Here is a 23,146-nt window from a genome sequence, read left to right as displayed (position 1 = left end):
ATAAACCAGGCTTAATACAGTTAAAATGGAAAGAACATGAATGTGTTGTGTTGCATGTCGATTTCCGTTGTGTTCCTAAATTTTGTGCTGGTGCTCCTAAAATTTTCAGTAGGGAAAATCAGTATTATTAGTGGAAAAAGCTAGTCTGAAACACCTAAGTTTTTGCCTGTAAAGAAGGTATTTTTTCCTTTTTTTAAATTTTCTGTTCCAAACCATGTTCTGCATAAGTTCAACATTTTAAATTCATAGAAACAATTTACCTGGTAGTTGCCATTTCAGGTTCAAGAGATTATTTATCACATACATATATACGGTCATACATATGCAGTGAAATGTCATGACACCCGGTGATTACGCACAATAAGCTCTAAAAATACTTGATAGATGCCTGAGCAACATCCCCCCTAATCAGTTATTATCAGCGGTGATGTACTGTTTTTTATTATTATTATTATTTTTTTTTAGCAACAATCAGAATTAAATAGGAGAAAGCTAAAAGGCTAACCAACCCCTGAATTAAAAAGTTAGTTGATAAAAAAGGAAAAACAAATAGCTGTGCAAATATCTAGTTGTTACCATCGCTATCTCCACTTGTCATGAGTGACAGACCGAGCATACATGAATGTGAATCCAATTTTTAAGTGACACCATTTGTAGTTTATCATTTCAATAAAAATATTGAATACATAATTATCTGTTGTAATATTTTATGTATTATGTGTACATACAGATAATGGCGTAAAGAATATTAAATTGTAGGTGTGACAAAAACAAAAACCTCAGAAACAATTTTTTTCCCCACCCACCTGCTTGATGCCCTTGGAGGCTACATAGTCGATGATTTTAGCGGGCATGTGGAGGTTCCTGGGGGCCACGTAGCGTAGGGTGATGCGGTACTGGGTGAGCAGCTTGGCCAGGGAGTGGACCGTGCGGCCGTGTTTCAGGTCACCCACCATCGTAATCTGGGAGACAGTGGTAGGTAGATTTAACGGCAAGACACGCTTCCATAAAGCTTGAGCGAGATGGGGTTCTGGGAAACCATAACTTAGAGAGGATCTTACACACCGACTTCGAAAGTCTGGAACTACACAACGGCATGTAACTGCAGGTGGGGAAGGACTGTGCTCGCTAGGGCTGTGTATTGCCGAGAATAGTGATAATTCAATATATTGCAATATTGTAAGCAAGGAGATATTACATTATTATTAAATTTGCCAATGTCAGTAAAAAAACAACAACAAAAAAAAACAAAAACAAGTGCTTGCAGATTCTTATGTAAACAAAGAAAGAAACAAAGTAAGAAAATTAAAAAAAATAAAAACATAGCTTGTAGGTGTGTAATGATAAACGTATTCGTACTAGACTGTTTCGGTACACGACTTTCAGTACGGTGCAGACGTGTACCAAATGCAAAGTAGACTTCTTTTGCATGCGGAACATACTTTAAATTTGAGTTAGTCCACACAAAACAAATAAAGTGGCAGACCTGAAATTTGTTCACTCTCTGCCTCGCACTTTGAGTTCACTAAACACACAGCCCAGCCAAGCCTCTGGCTAGCGAACGTCTTGGCCAATACAAACGAGAAGCCAGAGCTTAAAGACCCTCCCTTATCATGAAGGTCTCCTGTTGGGAATACTTTGTCTGTTGTTGTATTTCACCGGGAAACCAAAGACAAGTGGATAAGACGAAAGCAGCGTGCCGACATTGTTCAGTAGTGATGGGGTATGTTTCTGGCTATACGTCGAACTTGATATCTCATTTGATTGGTCGGGGGGTTTAAATACAACAAAAAAAATATTAACTACTGCCATGAATCTTTGCATGTAAACTATTAATTGAAAATGGATAATGTTTTTGAGAACATATACAGATAATATTGTGATACTTAAGCATATCGATATTTTCTCACAACACTAGTACTCTCTGCATTGGCAAATGAGACACTGCCCTCTGGTGCACCAATAACATTATTAGTCTGTTGGGTGACTGTCAAAGCATGACAACCATTCAGACTTTATTATTATTGTTTTTTGTATATGAACTAAAATAAGCTCGACACTGAGTTTTACAAATTACTTTTATCTTACTTACTGCAGCTTTGAATATAGGAACCAGACAGGTCTGCATGCTCTCACCGTCATGCCATTGACTGTCCCCAGCTCCTCCCTGATGGTGAAGACGTCCAGGAGGGCCTGGGTCGGGTGCTCCCCAACGCCGTCCCCCGCGTTGATCACGGGCTTGCGGCAGTGACGTGACGCAGTCTGCATGCCCGCAAGTGGGGGTGGATAAAGTGGAATAATGGCCGGGAAAGAAATTGAAAGCTACTGTTCAAACTGTAATTCGTCTTTTAAATGAACAAAATGAACACCATTATGTTGTTGTGGTTGTGTGGGAGAATTTTGCGTTCACCCGCGATACGGCTGGTTCTGGTAACATTTCAAATTAGGAATGTGTTGATACACGTGCTGGTATTGGATATCACGCCAATACGGCGCTAAAATAGTTTTGGAAGAGTTTCCCCAACATAAAAATATGACACCAATCACCATATCAAACAGATTATAAACAAAGATGACTTAATTATGCACTCTTCTAATTCACAGCTGCATATGAGATACCTCTCATGGACAGAAATGGATTGTGTAAATCAATATCCTCTTAAGACAACAAACTAATGACAAACAGCATGACAAGGTTCAATAGCTCATTCAACATAATTTGAGATTCTTCAAGAAATATTTTATTAGGGATTGTGAAACTTTGAAAAGCTGTCGGAACGCACTGTCGAGAAGCAGCAAGATGCTGCTTCTCGACAGTGCGTTCCGACAGCTTTTCTGACCGGGAAAATAAAACAGCCTGACTCAACTCACCTCTACGGCGCCGGGCTTGGGGTGCCTGAGCACCAGGACGTCAGCATAGCAGCTCATGGTCTGCACTGAGTCAGCCAGGGACTCGCCCTTCTGCGAGGAGGACGTGGCCTCGCTGAAGTGCACCACCGAACCTCCCAGACGCTGCATGGCTGCAGCAAAAGAGCTGCTGGTGCGCGTGCTAACCTCGTAGAACATACACGCCATCACCTTGCCCTGGGAGGGGTGGGGCGTGTTAAATGCTGACTTTCTAGTAATAACTTTTAAACAACATGAATTGGCTGTCGGCCTTGACATTCACTTCAGTCACTGGAACTCTATGAAATTCTGAATTCTGACTGCCATACATCCACTTGGGTTTGCAAAACCTACCATATTTCTGAGGCCTTAAGTTTGGCAAGTATGACACACACAACACACACAGAAAAAGACGCACCTTCAGTATGTCCAGGCTTCGTTCCTTCTGCACCATCAGACGCAGAGTGTGGGCGACGTTGAAAAGATGGGAGATCTGAAAACGCAAGTATTATGTTAACCCTTTATGTGCAGGTTTTAAAGTATTAACAGAAGAATTGTTATTGCCGTCCATGGAGATGGACAGAGCTGGGTGAAGCTGGACTGGGCTTTGTCAGGGGAGAAAAAGGCTGGAAAAACAATGTACAGGAGTTTTACTGTACACTTTGTGTGGGCAACCATGAACAAAAGTCAATTTGTGATACCGTATAATAGAGACAAAGATGTCAAACTATCAAAGAAATAAACGATTCCACCATCATCCAATAAAGCTCAAAACAGAAAAAAGGCGTAGGCAGTCAAACAGGTGTAAAAAGCATTAAGTGTGTGTGTGTAAAGCGATATTTTGCCTTCTAAAGTATTAAGCTTCCCGAGTACCTGCTCCTTGCTGAACTGCCTGACAGACAGGATGTGTTGGCCCACCAGTGCGTGCAGCAAGGGGGAGGTCTGGAAGTGTACCGTGGCCACAGACTGTCCTGGCACGGACTGGGGGGAGAGGAGCCTGGACAGGGGCGGGGGGTGGCTGTAAGGGTCACCACTGCCCGGCGCTGCGGGGGCGACCAGCTCTGAGGAAGAGGAGAGGACGTGAACCAGTGCGTGGTTAAAAAGAGGAAAGGCAGTTTTCAGAAGTAAGCCACCTTTTCAATATCACTTAAAATGCACATTCCTGTGATTCTGAAATTTGGAAGAAAATTGATGACAAAAATATTGCAAAGCATCCTGAAGCAAAACAGAAATATTAGTAACATAATATATACACTGTATATCAATTTTTACATTTTGAAAAAAATAAATAAAAAGTAAAACACATTATCAAAAGGTTCTAGGCATGCTTAAACAAAGTGACGAATGCAGCACGTCAGCACTCTACGGTGCCTTCCAATGCAAAGCTGTTTGCTCAACAGTCAGAGTACCAGTTCCACAGAAACAGACTAAGCCCAGCACAGCATATGAAATATCTCAATGGAGATTATTTATTTTTGTATTATAATTAAATTACATAAATTTGGCAGTGGGCTAATTCTGTCGCCATGCAAATGGTTCTTGCCAGTACTCTACATTAAGCACGATGAGCTGTGTTGCTGTTTGGGTTACACAGGGAGAGAAAGGGGTTTACAGCTGAAGCATAAGCGCTGTCACGCGGCAAAGCATCAGCAAACCTTCATCGATTGCTGCTCTCAAAGCTCTCTCCTTAGCCTCTTCTGCTGCGCAAGGGGTTTAGACACAAAGCAAAGAGCACAGTGGGTTAGAACACTGTACAACTGAACGTATTTTGTCAATTACTGCAGAGTTAAGCAAAGTGTTGCCGCAAAAGCACCACTTGATTGCGTCTGAACCCAAGGTATTAGCTGGACTGGTGCTAATAAAGTTTAAGATTAGCAAAATCATCAATTTGTCTAAAACAACCTAGTCTGCCCAGGTTATTCCCCCCCCCACAATTTACACTACATTAACAATCAAAAAACAGCAACAAGTCATTACTTGAACAGAGTTTGTTTTTCTGTAACCAATAGCCCCGTTTTGTATGAACTGGAGATGAACAGACATTTGCATCCACCGCAGCACAATTAATGCAGTTAGAATTGTGCTGTTTTATCAAGCTTCAATGCAGTCCAGAGGAGCAAACCGTTTGGCTCGTAAAAACCATGAGAAATGTAGTCTAGAGTCAAGGGTAGATCATTCAAATTGTGTTTTAGATGCAAATAAAAAAAAGCTATCTTGTGTGAATACTTGTAGAAATAGCCACCCTGTAACTCAATTATTACATTAAATAATTATTATATATCAGTAAACTGCCAGACAGCGTGTAACTTTGCTCTTGTTATAAATTGGAGATGACAGGAAAGTTTTGCATCCAACGGCTAGTTTTTGGGGCAAAAATCTTACTTTGTTCAGTGAGGCTACGCATTTTATTGGTTGCCAATAGTGGCAATGCAAGCTCATGAGACCAAAGAAGCAGATATGCATTTGTAGGCATCTGTAAAAACAAGAAAAAATAAAAATAAAAACAGTCCAGGAACTGCTTAGAGAAGCCTGAGAATGACCAGCCGTTATGAGAGAAGGGGGCGGGGGGAGGTCGGTCCAGCCCGGGGCAGAATGGAAACATATAGATTAAGACAGGAGGGTTTAATCAGCTAATGGGCTCCTTAAGGGCGTGGTTGATGTGCCATGATGAGTCACGCATGCTGCATGGCAAGCTGATCAAACTGAATGATTCCAAGCGCACATCTCTGCAAACAGATTTTCTTCGGCCCGTGCCATAATTGCTTGATTGACTGGAGACGCATCTCAATAGTTTGAAGTGGATCCGTCCCATTTAGTGTTTTACACAATAAGACACAGTTTAGATCAATGTGGCTGTGTTATCCAAACAGACCGAAATTCCTTGGTGCTCATTATTAAAAAAAAATCATTTGTGAATACAGCAAAGGGAGACTTCAGACTGTTGAGATGTGATCGCAGTCGTTTATTTAATTTGAGGGCGAGCGTAGGCACAGGTTGCACGGTGACAGAGCGGTTACCATTGTCAATCGAACTCCATTGTCTGTGTAGTCTCCTTATACCTGCAGGTACAGTACAATAACTACCAAATTCATTGAGTCACAGAGAATGGATGTCAACAAAATTGGTCAAGAGTTACAGAACGGATTTTGTCAGAAAATAGATTTTCATTACTCAGTAAGAAACCCAGGACAAAAACACAGTAACCCCCCCCCCCCCCCCCCCCCCAAAAAAAAAAACAAAAAAAAAACATGTTGATCAAGTATTTCTTACCAACCAACTAGGGGAAAACTAAAAACCCAGCACTGGAGTCCAAGGCATTGTGGGTAACATAGTACCTGCGGGAAAGCCGGGGTCAGACGAGCGGTGCACACGGGGGGGCAGCATGTAGCGGCCTTCTGAGCGCCGAGGGCTGGGGGCGCGGTTGCGGATGATGCCCTCACGGGGAGGTGTTGGACGGGGGCGCTCGGGGGTCTGACGCAGACAGGAAAACACACACAATTGGCAAAATATAAGATATATCAAGAATATAAAATGGCGAGAATTTGAGGGTTAAAGCCATGCTACAGATTTAGCTACACAGCTGTTGAGTGACAAATCAATCAGCAGCGGACAGCCAGCAAAGGGCATTGTTAGACTTAAACCAAACATATTTTAATCCGCTTTTACACTGAATCCAGCAGACGACAACAATTGAACGGATATCATGAATTTCTTGTCAAGAGTTTGAAACCACATGGAAAAAAAACTTCCTGGCGATCCAGAGATTACTGTGTCCAACAATACAGAGGATCTCGAAGTGTAAATAGGGCTTTAGGACGCTCACAATTACATTATTTTTTCACATATCAAATATTTTAGGCATATGGATATAATAGTATAGTGTCTTCCAAAAGCAATCAAGAACCAATAACTCAGTTATGATGAACACATCTGCATTAAAAATCTACGAGGAAAATCACAGCTTTTATCATCTCAGACACTTAGTATTTGTATCTGCCAGTACCAGTGGGGTGTCTTTGGTGGGTTCAGGAGACAGCGCGGCGCTTGCCACGCTGGGCCAAGTCTTCACATCCTCTCCATAACCTGGAGGCACCAACACCTGTGAGGGAAAAACAGATTTGGTCATTTTGATTAAATTGCTGCAACAGAAAATCCCTATATTTCAATTGTTACCACTCATTCCCTGTAAGCATAGCATTGCCCACCCGCTTTCCACATTTACTTTCTCTGAGACCTGTATGAAGTTGCACATCTACATATCTATGTACATCATGGGCGTTGGAGCATACTTTTATCCGAACACACAGTCCAAGAGTGTACAGGTGCACTTACCTGGCCGTCGATGTAGGCCACCTCCCCTCGGAGCACCACACGGCGCACCTTACCCCTCACGTCCATCCCCTGGAAAGGTGTCCACTTGGACTTGGTGAACTGCATGGCCTGGGGGATGGTCCACTCCTGCTCCAGGTCCACCTGGTAGGGTACGTCAAGCAGTACAGTATCAGCATTCAGCAACAATTTAGGCTGATCAAAAGAAAATATTCTGAACTCCAAAAAATTAAATAAAATTCTTTGTAGCAAAAAAATAAAATACAATATAAAATAAAAGGTTAATTAAAAATATATAATCAGCATCAATTAATGAAAAGCACATCATAACAAGTGATCTTTAAACAACATACTGATTTGTAGTGCTGTAGCCCACTCAGAATTTTGTCATTCAATCGGATTTGGCGGTTCAATGCGAATATTCGACTATTCGGGTAGCGGCTTTAAATTATTCAAGATCGTAGTATTGATATGCTCCGCCGTTACTGGCACTGTTAACGGATTTGGACAGATTAGGAAAACGTATTTTCTATTTTCTTTGATGTTGTAAGCCAACATCTCTCCTCTCTCTCCCGATCACTGAAATAGAGATATGTACTGGGGGGGCAGGGCCGGCCCCCTCCGCCTGCTTCTCACACAGGCACTAGGAGACGAGGGCGCGAGTGTGCCCCGATCGCCCCCTCTCCATGAGTAATACGCAGAAAATAAAGCTGTGTTAATTCTGCTCTTAACCAGTTTTAGTTCTTCTCTTAAAAAAATAAAGGACCCAATAAGAGTACCGTTAACGTACTGGATCGATAAGCAGCCTCCGTAATAGTAGTAGCACCGTTAAAATTCCAATTCCTCCATGCCCCGTCCCCACACTGTTTTAAGGTTTTTTAATTGGAGGAATGAAGCGCAACGATAGGGGCGCACGGAGAGCCGTGAGCCCCTATCGTCAGGACTGAATAACATTGGCAACTACAACTAGCTAATGTTATCACAAACATTGAAGTTTGCTTACAAACAACCGAGGTATACCTCAAGCCATCGCTAACTTGAACATTACAGTGAGCTTAGCCATCACTGAAGGGTCGAGCTAGCTTGAGTTATTTCTATGTAGTAGGTAGATTAGCAATATCCAATATAACAGCTAGCTAAACTCAATAGTGGCCCTTAAACTTCCGACTGGAATAAGATCACAAATATTTCTTCATGTTTGGCTGCGTTTTAATAATTTGCCGGAATTATATATGTTTTAAAAAAAGTTGAAAACGTTTCCCCTCAAGCCATTTATACATGGCGCTCCCTCGTGTCCACGCACCTCTACATAGGTATTTTCTTGGGCGGGCAGGGAGAAGATCCTGCGTGGGTTGTCGCAGAGGCGTCGCACGATGTCGTCCAGAGTGAGGCGTCCATCGCTGACGGCAGTCAGCAGCAGGGGCAGCATCGTCTCCAGGCCCGGGTAGCCTGGCGGGGGCTTCTCCCCACTCTTTTCCTCCACTGAATGAGGAGCTGGGGAAAATAAATAAATAAATACATTTAAAAATATGAAACATTTTACGGTTGTTACAAAATGTACAATTCCTCATCTTTAAATGAAGCAAGGATATATGCAGTGTTCCCCATGTATTGGCTTTTCCAGGTTCCCTCCAGTTTTTCCTTAACATGACAGGGTCAAGTATTTCACTCGGCTTCACTGTCACTATTATTTCCTTTGAGAGAGGAAAAAAAAAAAAAAAAAGCATGTGGTCTTTAACAAATCAAAAACACGACTCATTCTGTGATGTGTCCTTTCAACTAGTTGTAACTTTCATTGTGTGGAACGCGACGCCAATTTGATGGAAAACCAACACGGAATTGAGAATCATTACATGTTTGACTCTCTGTGTTATAATCCATCCACCATAGTCCAGTGAACACCAAAATACCACATCCAACAAAGTACAACTTTCGATGAATAGCAAGTTAGAATTATAGGGAGTTTTTTTCTTTTAGACACGAAGCCATTTAGATTATTTTGTCCTTATTTGCATGGCAGCACGTCAGGCCTACTGACCATGGTCTGTGGCGAAGCAGTCGATTATGTCCAAGTTTTCCCAGAGGGCCTCCATGTCTTCGCGGGTCCCCAGCATGGGGCACACACGCGCACGCCCGTGGCCGATGTCTTTCACATTGTCCTCGCACAGGAAGAGGTGATGGGGTGCCACCTCGCATGTCACCTGGATTCCCTTCTGCTTGGCAGCCCGGATGATCAGAATCTAATACGGGAAAATAAGGATCCATGCAAAACAATGGGGCGTGTTTACTACTCAGTGCACACATTTTTCCATTACTTTTAATTGATTGATTATTATGACATAGGTCTGGGCAATAACAAAGGTATGTTGATGATGACATTTGGGAGATCTTATTCAGTATGTACTCTTACCCGAGTCTTTCCTAAGCTACGCAGCAACACAAAATACTAACGGTCAATCAGAAAGCAGAAATTTGTTTCTGGAAAACAACAGCAAATCAGGCTGCAGTTTCAGGCTGTAGGTGCTGAAGTACACATCTACATAACAAGTTGGTTTGATCTTCTGGTTCAAAGTGGCCCACGAGGCACTGACAGCGAGCTCATCTTATCCTCCATGGATGAGAAAATTGTTGATTAAAAAAAATAATAAAAAATAATTTTTAAAGGGTAATTCGCTATCAATTATACAGCACTGGTTTGGATATTGTGAAAGTGATGCCGCCCTCATAAAGCTTTTCTGCAAAACATGCCCACGGCTTGTGCCGACCAGGACTGGAAACACAAGTGATGTTTTCAATCACCCTTTTCCATTTCTAGCCACCAAACAGCTGCGATTCCTCAACTGTCATAAGCACTAGCCTACAGAGGCTCACTCATTTAGACTATTTTGACATCAATATTTCAAGTTTCCAAGTAAAGAAATTCTTTCCACAGAGAATCTTTTTTTATTATAATAAAATCTTAAGTTGAAACTATAAATTAACCCTCTGAATTCAGGCTTCCGTCATTATCAGGATATTCGTATCAACACTAGGGCAGAATTATCGGACTAGATATTGTGAAAATCCATATCACTCAAAATGAAAAATGTATTATGATAATAGCTTTTGTCTCGTCGCTGAGCACTATTATGACGTCCCCCATCCTATATTTATCAAGAGCAATATTCCCATTATCCCAACATCTTGTTTGTTTTGCTCGCTTTCACCGACAAGTAGCTTTTTATCCGATTTTCATTTTACAGTGAATCTCACCTCCTCTTTCTTAGCCACGTGGCAGATGTGGACAGGACGCTGGTAGAGCTGCGCCACCATCAGGATGGCGGCCACCGTCTGCTTCTCCGCATGGGCTACGATGGGCATCTGCTTGGGCCACTTTTCAAAGTGCTACACACACACACGCGCGCACGCGCACACGCACACGCACACGCACACGCTTAATTTCAAAATCACTGCAACCGGCACTGCTCCATTGTCTGCAGACCAACCAATACATTTGGACAGTTGGCATTTTGTTTAACAAATGATAAAATATTTAGATAGTTCTAAATGACATTATTTTGGTATACAATCATGAGAATTAGCAACAGTAACTAGGCAGCAATTAGTGATCTATGATATTTGTTCTAATCAATTAAAAGTAAGTAGGTAAAAGTAACCTGTATCGGACCAGTAAATGGTGTTTCCCTACAGTTTGAAGATTATTTTTTCAAAATAAAATAACCCATCATCTTTCTACCTGGACTCTGATTAGGCCAGCTCCAAAGCCCCGTTTCCCAGCCTACCTCCATCCAGAGAGAGACGTTGTCCATCTTGAGGGTTGAGTAGGTGTCGTTGAGGTACATCTTGAGACCGGCCGTTTGGCTGGCGATGGATGGCAGGACGGCCGCGTTGTCGGAGGCAGCGCCCACATACAGGGCGTAGTCGCAACGGCAGCCCTCCTTTGCTAGCTGATTTGACAGGACAATCAGACACATTTAGGAAAAATTCTCATCCCCACTCCTATGTCATTTATTTCACCAGTCGCACACAGATATGATTGATCACAAAGTAAATTGAAAAAGCCGTATTTGAGAATCGGCCTCTTTGTATATGGCATCACATTTCAGACATAATTCAGATCGTGAACCCCAAAACTAAACTGAAACGCTTCTGAATAGGCTACTTCAGTATACACTATAGCACTTAGAACACCCTGATTTTAGGTAAGAAGTAAACTGCCAGAGGAAAAAGAAAAAGGTTAGGTTACAAAAAAACTGAAAAAGAATGTCCATTTCATTGTTCTGAAAACAAACAAACAAACAAACAAAACAAAACAAACAAACCTTTTCAGGGTACAAGTAATGGGTTACTAGCTTCCAGCTGTTGAATAGCAAGTAAAGTAAATTAAGTTTGAAAGTTGAGGCAAACATTTTGTATCGATGTTGAGGGTTGTACCCGACGCAGAATTTTGTTAGTTGAATCGGATTCAACTGTTCAATGTGAATATTTGACAATTCATCGTGGGGGGGCATGGAGCAACTCAGCAAGACCTAGTATTAAAGAAAACAATCAATATAAACTACGCGTGGGGATTTTTCTATTGTTTGGTTTCTGCCGATGGGGGTGGGGGGAAATGTGTAATACGCAGAAAATAAAGCAGTGTTAGCTCTGCTCTTAATTTGTTTTAAATTTTCTCTTAAATAAAAAAAATAACTGATAAGAATGCCGTTCAAGTACCGGATCGATAAGCAGCATCGGTAATAGTAGTGGCACCGTTAAAATCTTAGCTATATCCATCCCTACTCATCCCTACTCTTGCGTCGTTCCACTGAGTCCCGCCCCCGTTCCTCCAAATAAAACAACTAAAAAGTTGTTTGATTTGGAGGAACGGGGTCGGGGCACAGGGACAGCCGACACAGACACTTTACACATAATATATTTATGATTCCCCTTATTTATAATTCCTCATTGAAATGTTATCCCTGTGCATTTTTTAACCTTCTATCGGTTTTATCCTGTTATTGTAAATGCACACTAACAAAAAAAAAAAAAAAAGGAAAAAAGACTGCTCGACCTTGAAGAATCTCAGTCGACTGACAGGTTCCGATTGAGATTGGACTGATGATTCCACTTGTCGACTTTCGGGGGGCTGCCCTACAGGGTCCCAACTTTTGTTGACTACTTACAAAGCCTCTATCTGTATAAAAGCAGTGTTGGAACAGTGCTGGACGATATTCCACCGCAAGAAGTAGTTTATTGCTATCATAATGGCGAGAAAAGGGCAATTAAGAAAGGAAGACAGACCATAACCCTTTTAAGTGTAGATCTTTGTTTTAGAGAACTTGCAAAGAAAGCCAAAGATCAAAAGGCACTCGGAAACTGGAGGAAACTCTGACAGGAAGATGTCTGGCGGACCCAAAGCCATAACAGAATCAGAAGACAACTGTCTGAGAGTCAACAGCTTGCGGCTCACAGGACAACAGCTTCAAGCTCAGCTTAACACTGGTCAAAGTAAACAAGTCTCAGTTTCAAATATGAAGAGAAGACTTGGAGCTGCAGGTTTGACAGGTTGAGTGGCAGTAACAAAGCCATTGCTTGGATGGCAAAATAAGAAAAAGAGACTTGCCTGGGCCATGAAGCACTGCAAGTGGACTACTGAAGACTGGGAGAAGGGCTTATGGGCTTACAAGTAAATAATTTACTTGTAAATCAAAAGCATCCAGCCTCCGAACACCTTTAATCAGGCCCATATTTTTTATTTTATTTTTTTAAACGTGAATGGGTATCGAGGTAGCGGATTATCTAGGCAAGATATATTCTTGAGGAACTCCTCATGAACCTCGATGCTCCTGCGATACGCTGTGCTGCTCTGTTTGCTCAGAGCGGCAACATTTTGAGAACCTGTCCCTCAAAGTCTCAGCATGGGCATGTAGAGCGGGGAAGTGAGACCCGATCACCAGTGGTTACTCGACAACTCTGAGCGGAGAGGGGGAGCTCCGCGCCCGGATATAAACCAGTGCTTTTAAAAGTCGGGGTTGAGACTGACAGGTGGGCCACAGGAGATGCAGAAATTCTTCCCTAATCTTTTGCAATTATATTTGTATCTGCAGTTAACCTTCAAGCCACAAAGCTTGAGCTACAAAATGTTGTCCTGTCTTCAAATGAGAGTGCATGTCTGCGTAGGCTATTTTATCTACCGACAAAGCCTACACTCTGCCTTGTAGGATGATTATTGTAGGCTAAAGTGTGTAGTACTACACTGAATGTACAGTGGAATGGGAAGCTAAATGCTGTAAATATTGGTGAAAATAATCCATTTGTTTGACTGATAAGGTAAAATAATCAATGATACGCATGTATCAACATTGGTAAAATGTGTAAATATTGTCTTTAATACCACATCCATCCTGAAACATGGAGTGGACGAATAAGAAATAATTTATTCTTCTTGACCAAAAGACCCCCCAAAAAACACGAGAAAAAAATGAAAAGCATCGGTTGGTTGTACCTTTTGGACCATGGCCAGAGAGCTGGGGTCTATGATAGCAGGGGCAGTATTGGGCATGGCGCACACCATGGTCACACCCCCTGCCAGGGCCGCAGCAGTGCCCGACGAGAAGTCCTCTTTGTGGGTGCCACCGGGTTCCCTCAGATGGACGTGCACATCAATCAGACCTGTAGGGTGAGCATGGGAGGCGGATTAAGACAGCAAAACAGGCCTTGTGAACATGAGGGTGGAATGGAGAGAGAGTCTGAAACATCACCGCTCCACCATGGACCGCTGAGGACACTCTGGAACCTTTAACAGATGGGATCTTGCAAATGCACTGAAATGAGGGGCAGATAATTGTCCACTGTACTGTATATTGTGCAGTGTTTCTGCTGGTAAGGTTTTGCTGTGGCACTCAATTTTAAGGGGAAAGGCCCCGAGAGCCCTGCTGCAATTTGTACTCCCCCACCCCTCCACACAATTCCACAGAAAACACTGTTATTGACGGTTTGACAGACAAGTCTTTTTTGCAGATGCCAGGCAAGGTGAATCTGTTCCAGTTCAGCGGTAACTTTGGATAACTGAGGTTCGGAGAAACTGGGTTCAGTTTCTCTCTATGTGGAATATTGCTGTGGTGCAGTCAGGGCACACCAGTGTCCATGTGGAATGGAACCGCTACCAAACAATGTCTAGACTGTAAGCAAAGTCTACACTATTCAGCAGAAGAAAGGGACACCTTTCTGTTTTTGTGGTAACTCACCAGGCAGACGGACCAGCTTCTGGGACGTCATGCTGTCAATCTGGGTCTTTACCGGTGGGGTCCTGCCAATCTGACGGAGCGCCTTTAAAAAATAAATACAATTATCTGATGATCTGCGCTCCGCTGTGAACACTACGCTTGGGCGCCGAGGACACGTTCCGTATGAATATGCATATCTTACCCAGACAATCCACTACCTCCAAGCCCATTTAAGCTTCTCTTGTGATTCTAATATATAGCAATATACAATATAATCTCTTAGAGAGAGATTTAGATTCATGGTGTTTACTTAGTTTCTTACTTGTATGTAAAATGAAAAACGTAAATCTAACTCTGAGAATTGGAGTACCGTTTTTCGTTTCTCCTCCAAATCGAGCATGTCGGCTCCTGTGCCTGTCTTTTTATTTTAGATCTATTTATTTACTTCTGCTTCCAACATGTATGAAACAACTTTTTTTTTTTCCTTTTATAAACACAACTGAGTTAAAGGACTGGACTTAAACTCCCGTTCCAAAAGAAAACCTGTGCGACGCACGTCCACCCGTTTCTTTAGGTTGCTTTTGGACTTCATTTAGTAAAAACTGGATGTTTTTGTGTAAATACATGACTTGTAAATAATTAATCCTGCACTTACTTCTGAACACATTCAATGCTGCGAGTCGACGACACAAATTAGCATGTCAAAGGTCACTACAATAGAACTCTACATCTTTCCCTACCCGAAGGAAATCCATCGATAGTGTCGATTGCATTAAAAAAGAAAAAAAATCTATTTGGAGCCAAATTTTGTTTTCAAGAATGCATTTGTCAGGCTATGAAGCCCTACAAGGCAAAAAATGTTTTTTTAAAGATACACATTGATTTTAAGATATGTAAATTCCAACCTGAACAAAGAGCTTGGTACACTTGATATCGATGATGAGGGGAACGGAGTAGTCGATGGCCATCCGCCGGGTCCTGTAGCCCTTCGTGACGAAGGAGGAGAGCCTCCGGCCCCCGCTGTTCCTCATGGAGAGGTTGATGACCAGGTCAAAGTGGTTCTCCTCCAGGTAGTCCATGATGCTGCGTTGCCTCTCCTTGGTGGGACACTCACTGTCCTCCTCCTCAAACGGCCAGTCAACAGCCATCACCTAAGAGAAGGGGGGCAGATTGGACTTGCCTTAGCTTTTAAGAAAAGAGTGGTTTCAATGATCTACCATTACTTCATCTATCGACTTTCTATCGCTATCACGACTAGCTTACCGTTCAGCTGCATTTTATAGTTTTTAGATGCTTTAAATACTAGTAATTCTTGCTTACTTTGTCTTGTCATTCCACCACCCCAACACTTGTGAGTAAATGCCTCTAGATACCTTGCTTAAAGAAACAGATGAAATATAAAGCTTACTACATACATATAATTCAAAAGAAAAGTACCTTCACTCCATGCTCAGTGTAAAAGTCTGCAGTTCCCAGGCTGGCGTACAGGTCGTAGCCCAGACTTTCCAGAGCCTGCACGGTTGGCAGCAATTCACTCTTATTCTACAGACAAAAAAACCCCCCAAAAACAAGTTAGGGGTGTATTCCTTCAAGGTCGCTAGGATCAGGCGTTGATAACCTGTGACAGCGTATAATACGATAAAATAAACTGATACGAAGCATACACCAACTTGCAATTTCAAACTTCTGTTCTTTTGATGATTGCACTCTTTACGAAAACATTTCTCTGTAGTTTTATCTTGTGTTTCTATGAAAAAGCTGCACGCAGTTGAAAAGGGAAAAAAAACAAAAAAAAAACGGACAACGTACGACCGATGTAGCCAGTGGGGCCGCAGCAGTGGATTTGGTAGGAAGCAGCAGTTGCTGCACGCGGCTCCGCGCCCATACGCTGCGCCAACGTGTCCAGTGGACTTCTACAGTGTTACCATAATACTGCGGTTCACGTGTGCGTATTGAACCGTAGGGGGCGTACCAAAAGGTTTGATCATATACCGTGTACCTTTGCATCCACATACATACATACGTTACATATAAAAAAAATATATATTTTTATATACAGTATAACATATTGACTTCATTGTGTTTATTACTTTTTTCATTAGTTACTCAATTACAGACACGCAATTGACTGGGAAAACAGGCATTCTAGCAATTTCAATGAGGAAGATAGCAATAAACACATACAGTACATTAGGACTTGGTAATTAAAATATATACATTTAATATGTATTTTCTTCACTGTCACGATATAATTACAATGCGGAACTTATGCGGAACTAAACTCAAGCATCAGTTTTATGTTGGACTGCTGAACAGTGACACTTTTGGCCTGCTCCCAACCAGGATATTTATTCTGTGAACAGAACTGCTAAATGAGGATCTCTAAATGCTGCTAAGATTTGTTGGAACATTTTTTTTTTTTGCAATTAATTTTATTTCAGACAATTTCATTCCACCAATAAATGTGTTTTCTCTGTCTCTCAAATACTTTAGTGCTGGGCGATTTTGCCAAAAATGTTAATCTCCATCACTAATTTATGTGTTGAAATTTAATTATCAGCTTTTCCCTTCCTTGATGGACATTTGATTTCTAAATAACATTAGCTGCCTTTGACACAGTCTCCCACACTATCCAGCTCAACCGTCTATCTGGCTACCTTGGCCTCTCCGGTACAGCACTCTCCTGGTTCAAATCCTACCTCACTGACAGGAAGCAGTTTGTCTCTATTGGAGACTCCGACTCCTCTGGTCCAGTTGACCAAGGCGTGCCTCAAGGATCTGTGCTTGGGCCCCTCCTCTTCACCATCTACATACTCCCCCTTGACACCCAGCTATACCTCAGCACAAAACCATCCTCCCGCCTCCCCCCTCAGTCTCTTCTCAACTGCCTCCACGACATCCATGTCTGGATGTCATCAAACCTGCTCAACAATAACAAAACCAAACTCATGGTTGTGGCTCCCAAGGCACTGCTCAGGAAGGTTGGCGATCTCGTCTTGGTTGTTGATGGCTGCTCCATCTTCCCATCCACCGAAGTACGCAACCTAGGCGTCATCTTCGATTCATCCCTTTCATTCCACTCACACCAAATCTGCCTTCTTCCACCTCAAGAACATCTCCAGACTCCGCCCATCACTGTCAGAGTCCGTGGTAGAAACACTGATCCACACTTTCATCTCCTCCCGTCTGGACTGGAGTCCTGTCCGGGGTTCCAAGCAAAGGCCTGGACAGGCTCCAGTATATTCAAAACTCTGCTGTCAGAGTTCTCACCCGCACCAAGCCCTGGGAGCACATCACCCCCACCCTCATCCATCTCCACTGGCTTCCTGTCAAATCCCGGATTTCCTACAAAACCCCACTTTAAACCTAGAAATCCCTCCACGCCCTCGCCCCGCAGTACCTAACTGACCTCCTCCACCCCTACGTCCCGTCCCGGAAGCTGCGGTCCTCTGACACGGGTCTGCTCGCCACCCCCCGCATGAGGCTTCGAAGCTTTGATGACAGGGCCTTCAGTGTGGCAGCCCCCACCCTCTGGAACTCTCTCCCCACTGACATTCAAAATGCTCCATCCCTGACCACCTTCAAAAATCTGTTCAAAACCTGCCTCTTCAACGAGGCAGGTTTTGGCGAGGCACTGCCTTTAACTCTTTTTGCTTTCTTTAATCTACCCGGTCTTGTTTTGATATCTACGCTGTCTTGTTTTGATATCTACGCTGTCTTGTTTTGATATCTACGCTGTCTTGTTCGTTTTTTTCATTGTAAAGTGTCCTTGGGTTTGTGAAAGGCGCTATATAAATCCCAGTTATTATTAACATGCCCCAGTTTATGCATGCAGCAACATCTGTTGGCTGAGAGTTGAGACAAAATATAGCGTACAGAAAAATTTAACCATGGCTCCTAAAAAATGTTTAAAAAAAAAGTACATTTTTACTAATGCTGAAATAGAAAGGCGTCCTCTACGTAGCATGTCTTCTGAAGTGACCAGAGGAAGAATATGGTTTGGGCTGCAATAATGGAGGCAATGAGTGCTGTGCTCCCTGAACTTCACACATTTGCTGAAATCGTTCGATATAAAGGTTTTAAAGCTTAAGATTTTCTTTTCACAAATTGAGCAGTGGCTGGACGGTGCTTTTATGAGCACATGGCTTCAATTCACGACCCCAATCAAGCTCTGGACGACAAACATTTTTGGAGAGAGTGCTACTAAATTTAATAACTAGGAGCATCAGCGTGACTTGCAAATACACTGACCAATTTAAAAAAAAAAAATGTTTTAGATCATCATCGTATATCATGTAAAGCACTAAGAAGGAGCAGGTATTGGTGGGTGATTGAGAGAGAGAGCTGAGGCTGTGTCCACAATATCAACATTGACCGTCACACACACACACACACACACACACACACACACACACACACACACACACACACACACACACACACACACACACACACACACACACACACACACACACACACACACACACACACACACACACACACACACACACACACACACACACCTCCCCTAAACATTATTGATTGGAGTGCACTGCCTGAAGTCCTCTGAATTCCTTTGTTTGACGGGCAGTCGCTTTCCTCTCGTGTGCAACTCGAGCAAAACAGCAGTGGCATTCATCAACGTCACATTATGGTTGCTTTGCCAATCAGATAAAAGAGGCTGGTTGTAAAAGTTTTCACTAGCGATAAAGTCTGGTTCATAAAAACTGTCGGTTATGTGTTAACATGTGGAAGGAAATTAAGTACAAATGGGTTTAGTTCATAATAAAAAAATAACTGATATAAAAAAAAAAAAATTAAAATAATAAGTTCAAATTAAAAAAAAATTTATTACTAAAAAAATATTATGTTAAAGCACTACATCATTTCACATTGATGTTGCTGTAAATTGTCTATTACCAAAGTATTTATCAGTAATAAAGCTAAGATGAAAAAAATATGAATGTTGTGTGGCATGTCGATTTCAGTGGTGCTCCTTAATTTTGTGCTGGTGCTCCTTAAATTTTCAGTAGGGGGCACCAGTGCTAGTAGCGGAAAAAGTTAAGTCTGGAGCACTGGAATGGCCTCTCTGGACAATCAAAACCAGTTGATCCCGTCATTCACTACTCTCAGCAAACAGATCTTAAGGCGCAATTACCTCCAGCAAAAGTAAATATACTTTTGTCACAACTGCTTGGAGATTTATGTGAACACATTATATAGCCTTCCTTTGTACAGTTAGGATTGATCAGTAATATGTTTCTACTTGAATTTGTTCCGATTTTTTTGCTTAAAACATGCGTATACGTGTGTATGCACATATCTTCATAGAATCATAGTTAAGAGTAACCAGATGTTTCATTAGGCAAAATAATTCTGGGATATTATAGTTGTCTTAAAATAAATTCTCCTCTGGGGAAAAACCTATGTAAACAATACTGCTGGAACAAACTTCTTACCCTCTAGTTTGGGTGCAGATCGTACACGGCAATACAGCAAAAGTATGATTCTTTTTCTCATTTTGATATTTGATAAACAACTGCTTCAGGCCGTTGAGGATCCGCTGTTGCTTGTTGGCTGACTGCATATCTGACTATTCTCACTGGGATGGTGCCTTTTTAGGTGACTGAAAAGGTTGTTTTCAGTCTTTCTGGGCACAAACCTCTGATATATTCTGCAGAGTGGCATCATTGTTTACCAGTAGCTCAAACAACTTTGTTATCAGTAATACAGAAACATATAACACAGTAATAGAGATACCAACCTCCACAGAACATCCGTATTGGCTGTTGGGTTTCCCCTAAACATACTTCTGCGTCACGATTGGCTGTTAGTATTGTGTGTTGCTGTGTAGATTAGGACACTTGCCATAGCCATAGCTCTATCCTTGTCACCGAGGTTCATATTATCTGAACGTGTTAGAGAGTATTTTATCGCCCAGCCCCAGGGGCAGAATTAGATAGCTAAACCAACACACCTGGATCAAGTATGGGTTTAGTGTTTAACAGGTATGACCTCAGAGAGATCATAGATCAGACAGGTTGCTTAATGACTGAGATAGCATTGTGTCCTGTCCCACAATTCCATGTCGTCTGGTCTGAAGTACAAGTACCTTGTAGCTGCCGATTGAGAGCAAGATGTTTTTCTTGGGGATCTTGAAGCCAGTGGAAAGCATGGCTTTCAGGTAGGCCTCATAACGGTTCTCGCCAAAACAAGCTACCTCCCCGGTGCTGGTCATCTCCACTCCCAGAACCACATCTGCCCCCGCCAGCCGTGAAAACGAGAACTGGGGAACCTGGGAGGGAGGGGGGTGTCACATTGATCATATTGAATTAAAACCTTGCCACAGTCCACAGCAGGTTGTAACAGGAATAAACTGGGAGGCCACATACAGTTCGGAGCTGCATTGGAAATCAAAGACTTTGACTGTAAATTTAAGTCAGTGGGAAAATACACCTGCGATCCATGCCCTTACCTTGACTCCCACAACTCCCTTTCCTCTCATCAGGCCCACGGGCTCCACCTCCTCCCCCATGATGACTTGCGTCGCCAGGGCAACAAGGTCCACACCCAGCGTCTTTGAGACAAAAGGGAAGGAGCGGGACACGCGCACGTTGCACTCAATCACTTTCAGCTGGTCGTCCTGAGGGGATGACAAAAAGCAGTCAGTCATTGGTCGAGACGTCAGAGGGAGGAAAAAGAAAGAATTTAGAGATATTTGGAAAGAGGACAGGCTCAAATGTAAAAAAAATAAAATAAAATAAAAAAATAAAATAAAAATAAAAATAGAAACAATTGTCAACTAAACTTACACCTACATTAAGATATATCAATTCCATATTCTCACAATTCTCATGATATGAGAAAACATATTTTTGGTTAGACATATCTGTAAAAACATTCAAACATGTACACATTTTGACAGATCCAACCTTGGCAATGAGCTGCAGATTGAAGGGCCCCGTCACTTGCAGCTCCTGGCCGATGGCGTGCACTATCATCTTGATCCTGTCCATGGTCTTCTGGTTGAGGTCCTGTGGCGGCGTCACCAGGGTGGCGTCCCCAGAGTGCACACCGGCATTCTCCACGTGCTCAGACACGGCGATGGCCATTACTGTGCCATCACACGCCACCGCATCCACATCGATCTCCTGGGGGTGTATTTAGTACATTTAGTCAGTTAAATGTACTTCAACTGTAGGTTATTTATATTAAAGTTTGCCACGTAATCACTTTGACAGAAAAATCCCCCTAAACTTAAGCTTTATTTTAGTCTCTGCATCTCTTTGACCTTGGCCTCCTGGATGAATTTGGAGATGACGACTGGGTGCTCCTTGGACACGGCCACGGCGCTGCTTAGGTACTTCTCTAGGTCACTGTCGGTGTAGGCCACATTCATGGCTGCCCCACTCAGGACGTAGGATGGGCGCACCAGGCATGGGTAGCCCACTGTGTCGCAGAACTTCATGGCAGACTGAAGGGTGGAACAGAAGGATTGACGAGGAGGAAATGGGTAGAGAGAAGCAATTCAAAATGGAGACATAAGGGCGTTTGCTTTTGGCCTAGAATCCCCTCTTAGTATAGACCTCATCATTTGCGTCATTAAATGTGATGCATGTGTGCACATGTCGTAGTCCGTACTGTCAACATAGTCCAAATATAGAGGACACAATGGTTCCAAAGTGATTTCTCTATGGGGGAAATTAACAGAGCTTTTACATAATTGTTTTTATTCATTTATTTTACCAGGTAAGTGTTGTTCAAAAGCTCTTTTATCGAGAGACCTGGAAACTGGGCAAAAAAGCAGCAGACAGTGTTAAGGAAGTCTCTAGATTGAGAACACAACACAAAACAACTTTCACAAGAAATTGAAATCTCAGAGGTAAAACAAGTGAACATCAGCTTAATTGCCCAGCATTTTAACCCTCGCTTTGAAACTTCCAGAAATTGTCTCTTGGAACAAGTTGAGTGTTTCGAGATAAATCATCCCTGTAACAGTTACCTGTCTATTTTTTTCCTGAAGCTTTCTGTCTTTCTAATAGGACTAGATACTGTTCTCAAATTGAAGCAGCAATTTGGCCGGCAACACCCAGGGGCAGAACATTTAGATCAACCTACTTCTATTTTGGGTCCGTTATTTAACACATAAAAAAATATATTTTCTCAATTCTGTGCAACTCATGTAGACTTTCACAATGTTAACAGCAACAAGAAGGGTATAACAATATAGGATTTATTCTACTGTCAAAAGAAACTGAATAAAAGTTCAAAAGTTCAAGAGTGGAAAGCCCTATACCATTTCAATTTTAATAGAACTGCACACATAGTAGGCAAAGCGTTCATGCCAGATTACAGGGGCCATTTTTTGGGCCATTTCCATCATTGAGAGGCCCAGGCTCCGCTGAACTTACCTCTGTGTCAGAGAGCTCCTTCCAGCATGGCTGGCTGATGCCGATGGTGTCAAGCATGCGGGAGAACTTGAAGCGGTTCTCGGCCGAGTCGATAAACTCGGGTGAGGTCCCCAGGATGCGGCACTGTTGGCGGTGCAGTGCCATGGCAATGTTGTTGGGCAGCTGGCCACCCATGGACAAGATGATTCCTTCGGGGTTTTCCAACTCGTATATGTCCATCACCACCTGGCAGCAGGAGGGATCGACAACCGCTCAAAAACCTGGAGTATGATGGTCTTGTCTAACGTCAGCACTTCGACACAACAAACATTC

The 23,146-nt window shown here is 42.5% G+C and overlaps 1 protein-coding gene across 3 annotated transcripts in view; it reads right to left on the bottom strand.

The window, feature by feature from the left end:
- Window positions 1-23,146, bottom strand: part of cad (carbamoyl-phosphate synthetase 2, aspartate transcarbamylase, and dihydroorotase) — a gene marked incomplete at its 5' end in the record, with an annotated part of 49,245 nt that overhangs the window by 4,513 nt on the left and 21,586 nt on the right. The window contains 22 exons of one of the 3 annotated variants that reach the window (XM_080023999.1): window positions 807-962; window positions 2,137-2,262; window positions 2,872-3,084; window positions 3,305-3,379; window positions 3,760-3,947; window positions 4,542-4,586; window positions 6,222-6,357; window positions 6,890-6,985; window positions 7,219-7,359; window positions 8,519-8,709; window positions 9,254-9,455; window positions 10,468-10,599; window positions 10,998-11,162; window positions 13,703-13,869; window positions 14,445-14,526; window positions 15,329-15,574; window positions 15,861-15,965; window positions 20,536-20,718; window positions 20,899-21,066; window positions 21,356-21,574; window positions 21,715-21,897; window positions 22,835-23,059. In XM_080023999.1, coding sequence (XP_079880125.1) covers window positions 807-962; window positions 2,137-2,262; window positions 2,872-3,084; window positions 3,305-3,379; window positions 3,760-3,947; window positions 4,542-4,586; window positions 6,222-6,357; window positions 6,890-6,985; window positions 7,219-7,359; window positions 8,519-8,709; window positions 9,254-9,455; window positions 10,468-10,599; window positions 10,998-11,162; window positions 13,703-13,869; window positions 14,445-14,526; window positions 15,329-15,574; window positions 15,861-15,965; window positions 20,536-20,718; window positions 20,899-21,066; window positions 21,356-21,574; window positions 21,715-21,897; window positions 22,835-23,059 — 3,444 coding nt within the window. The remainder of the gene's footprint in view (window positions 1-806; window positions 963-2,136; window positions 2,263-2,871; window positions 3,085-3,304; window positions 3,380-3,759; window positions 3,948-4,541; window positions 4,587-6,221; window positions 6,358-6,889; window positions 6,986-7,218; window positions 7,360-8,518; window positions 8,710-9,253; window positions 9,456-10,467; window positions 10,600-10,997; window positions 11,163-13,702; window positions 13,870-14,444; window positions 14,527-15,328; window positions 15,575-15,860; window positions 15,966-20,535; window positions 20,719-20,898; window positions 21,067-21,355; window positions 21,575-21,714; window positions 21,898-22,834; window positions 23,060-23,146) is intronic. The other 2 variants (XM_080024000.1, XM_080024001.1) reach the window with 2 other exon arrangements.

The sequence above is a fragment of the Zeus faber genome (genome assembly GCF_960531495.2).
Source record: "Zeus faber genome assembly, chromosome: 2".
NCBI lineage: Eukaryota > Metazoa > Chordata > Actinopteri > Zeiformes > Zeidae > Zeus > Zeus faber.
The sequence above is the reverse complement of the archived record's forward strand: the minus strand, read 5'-3'. Positions and strand labels throughout refer to the sequence as shown.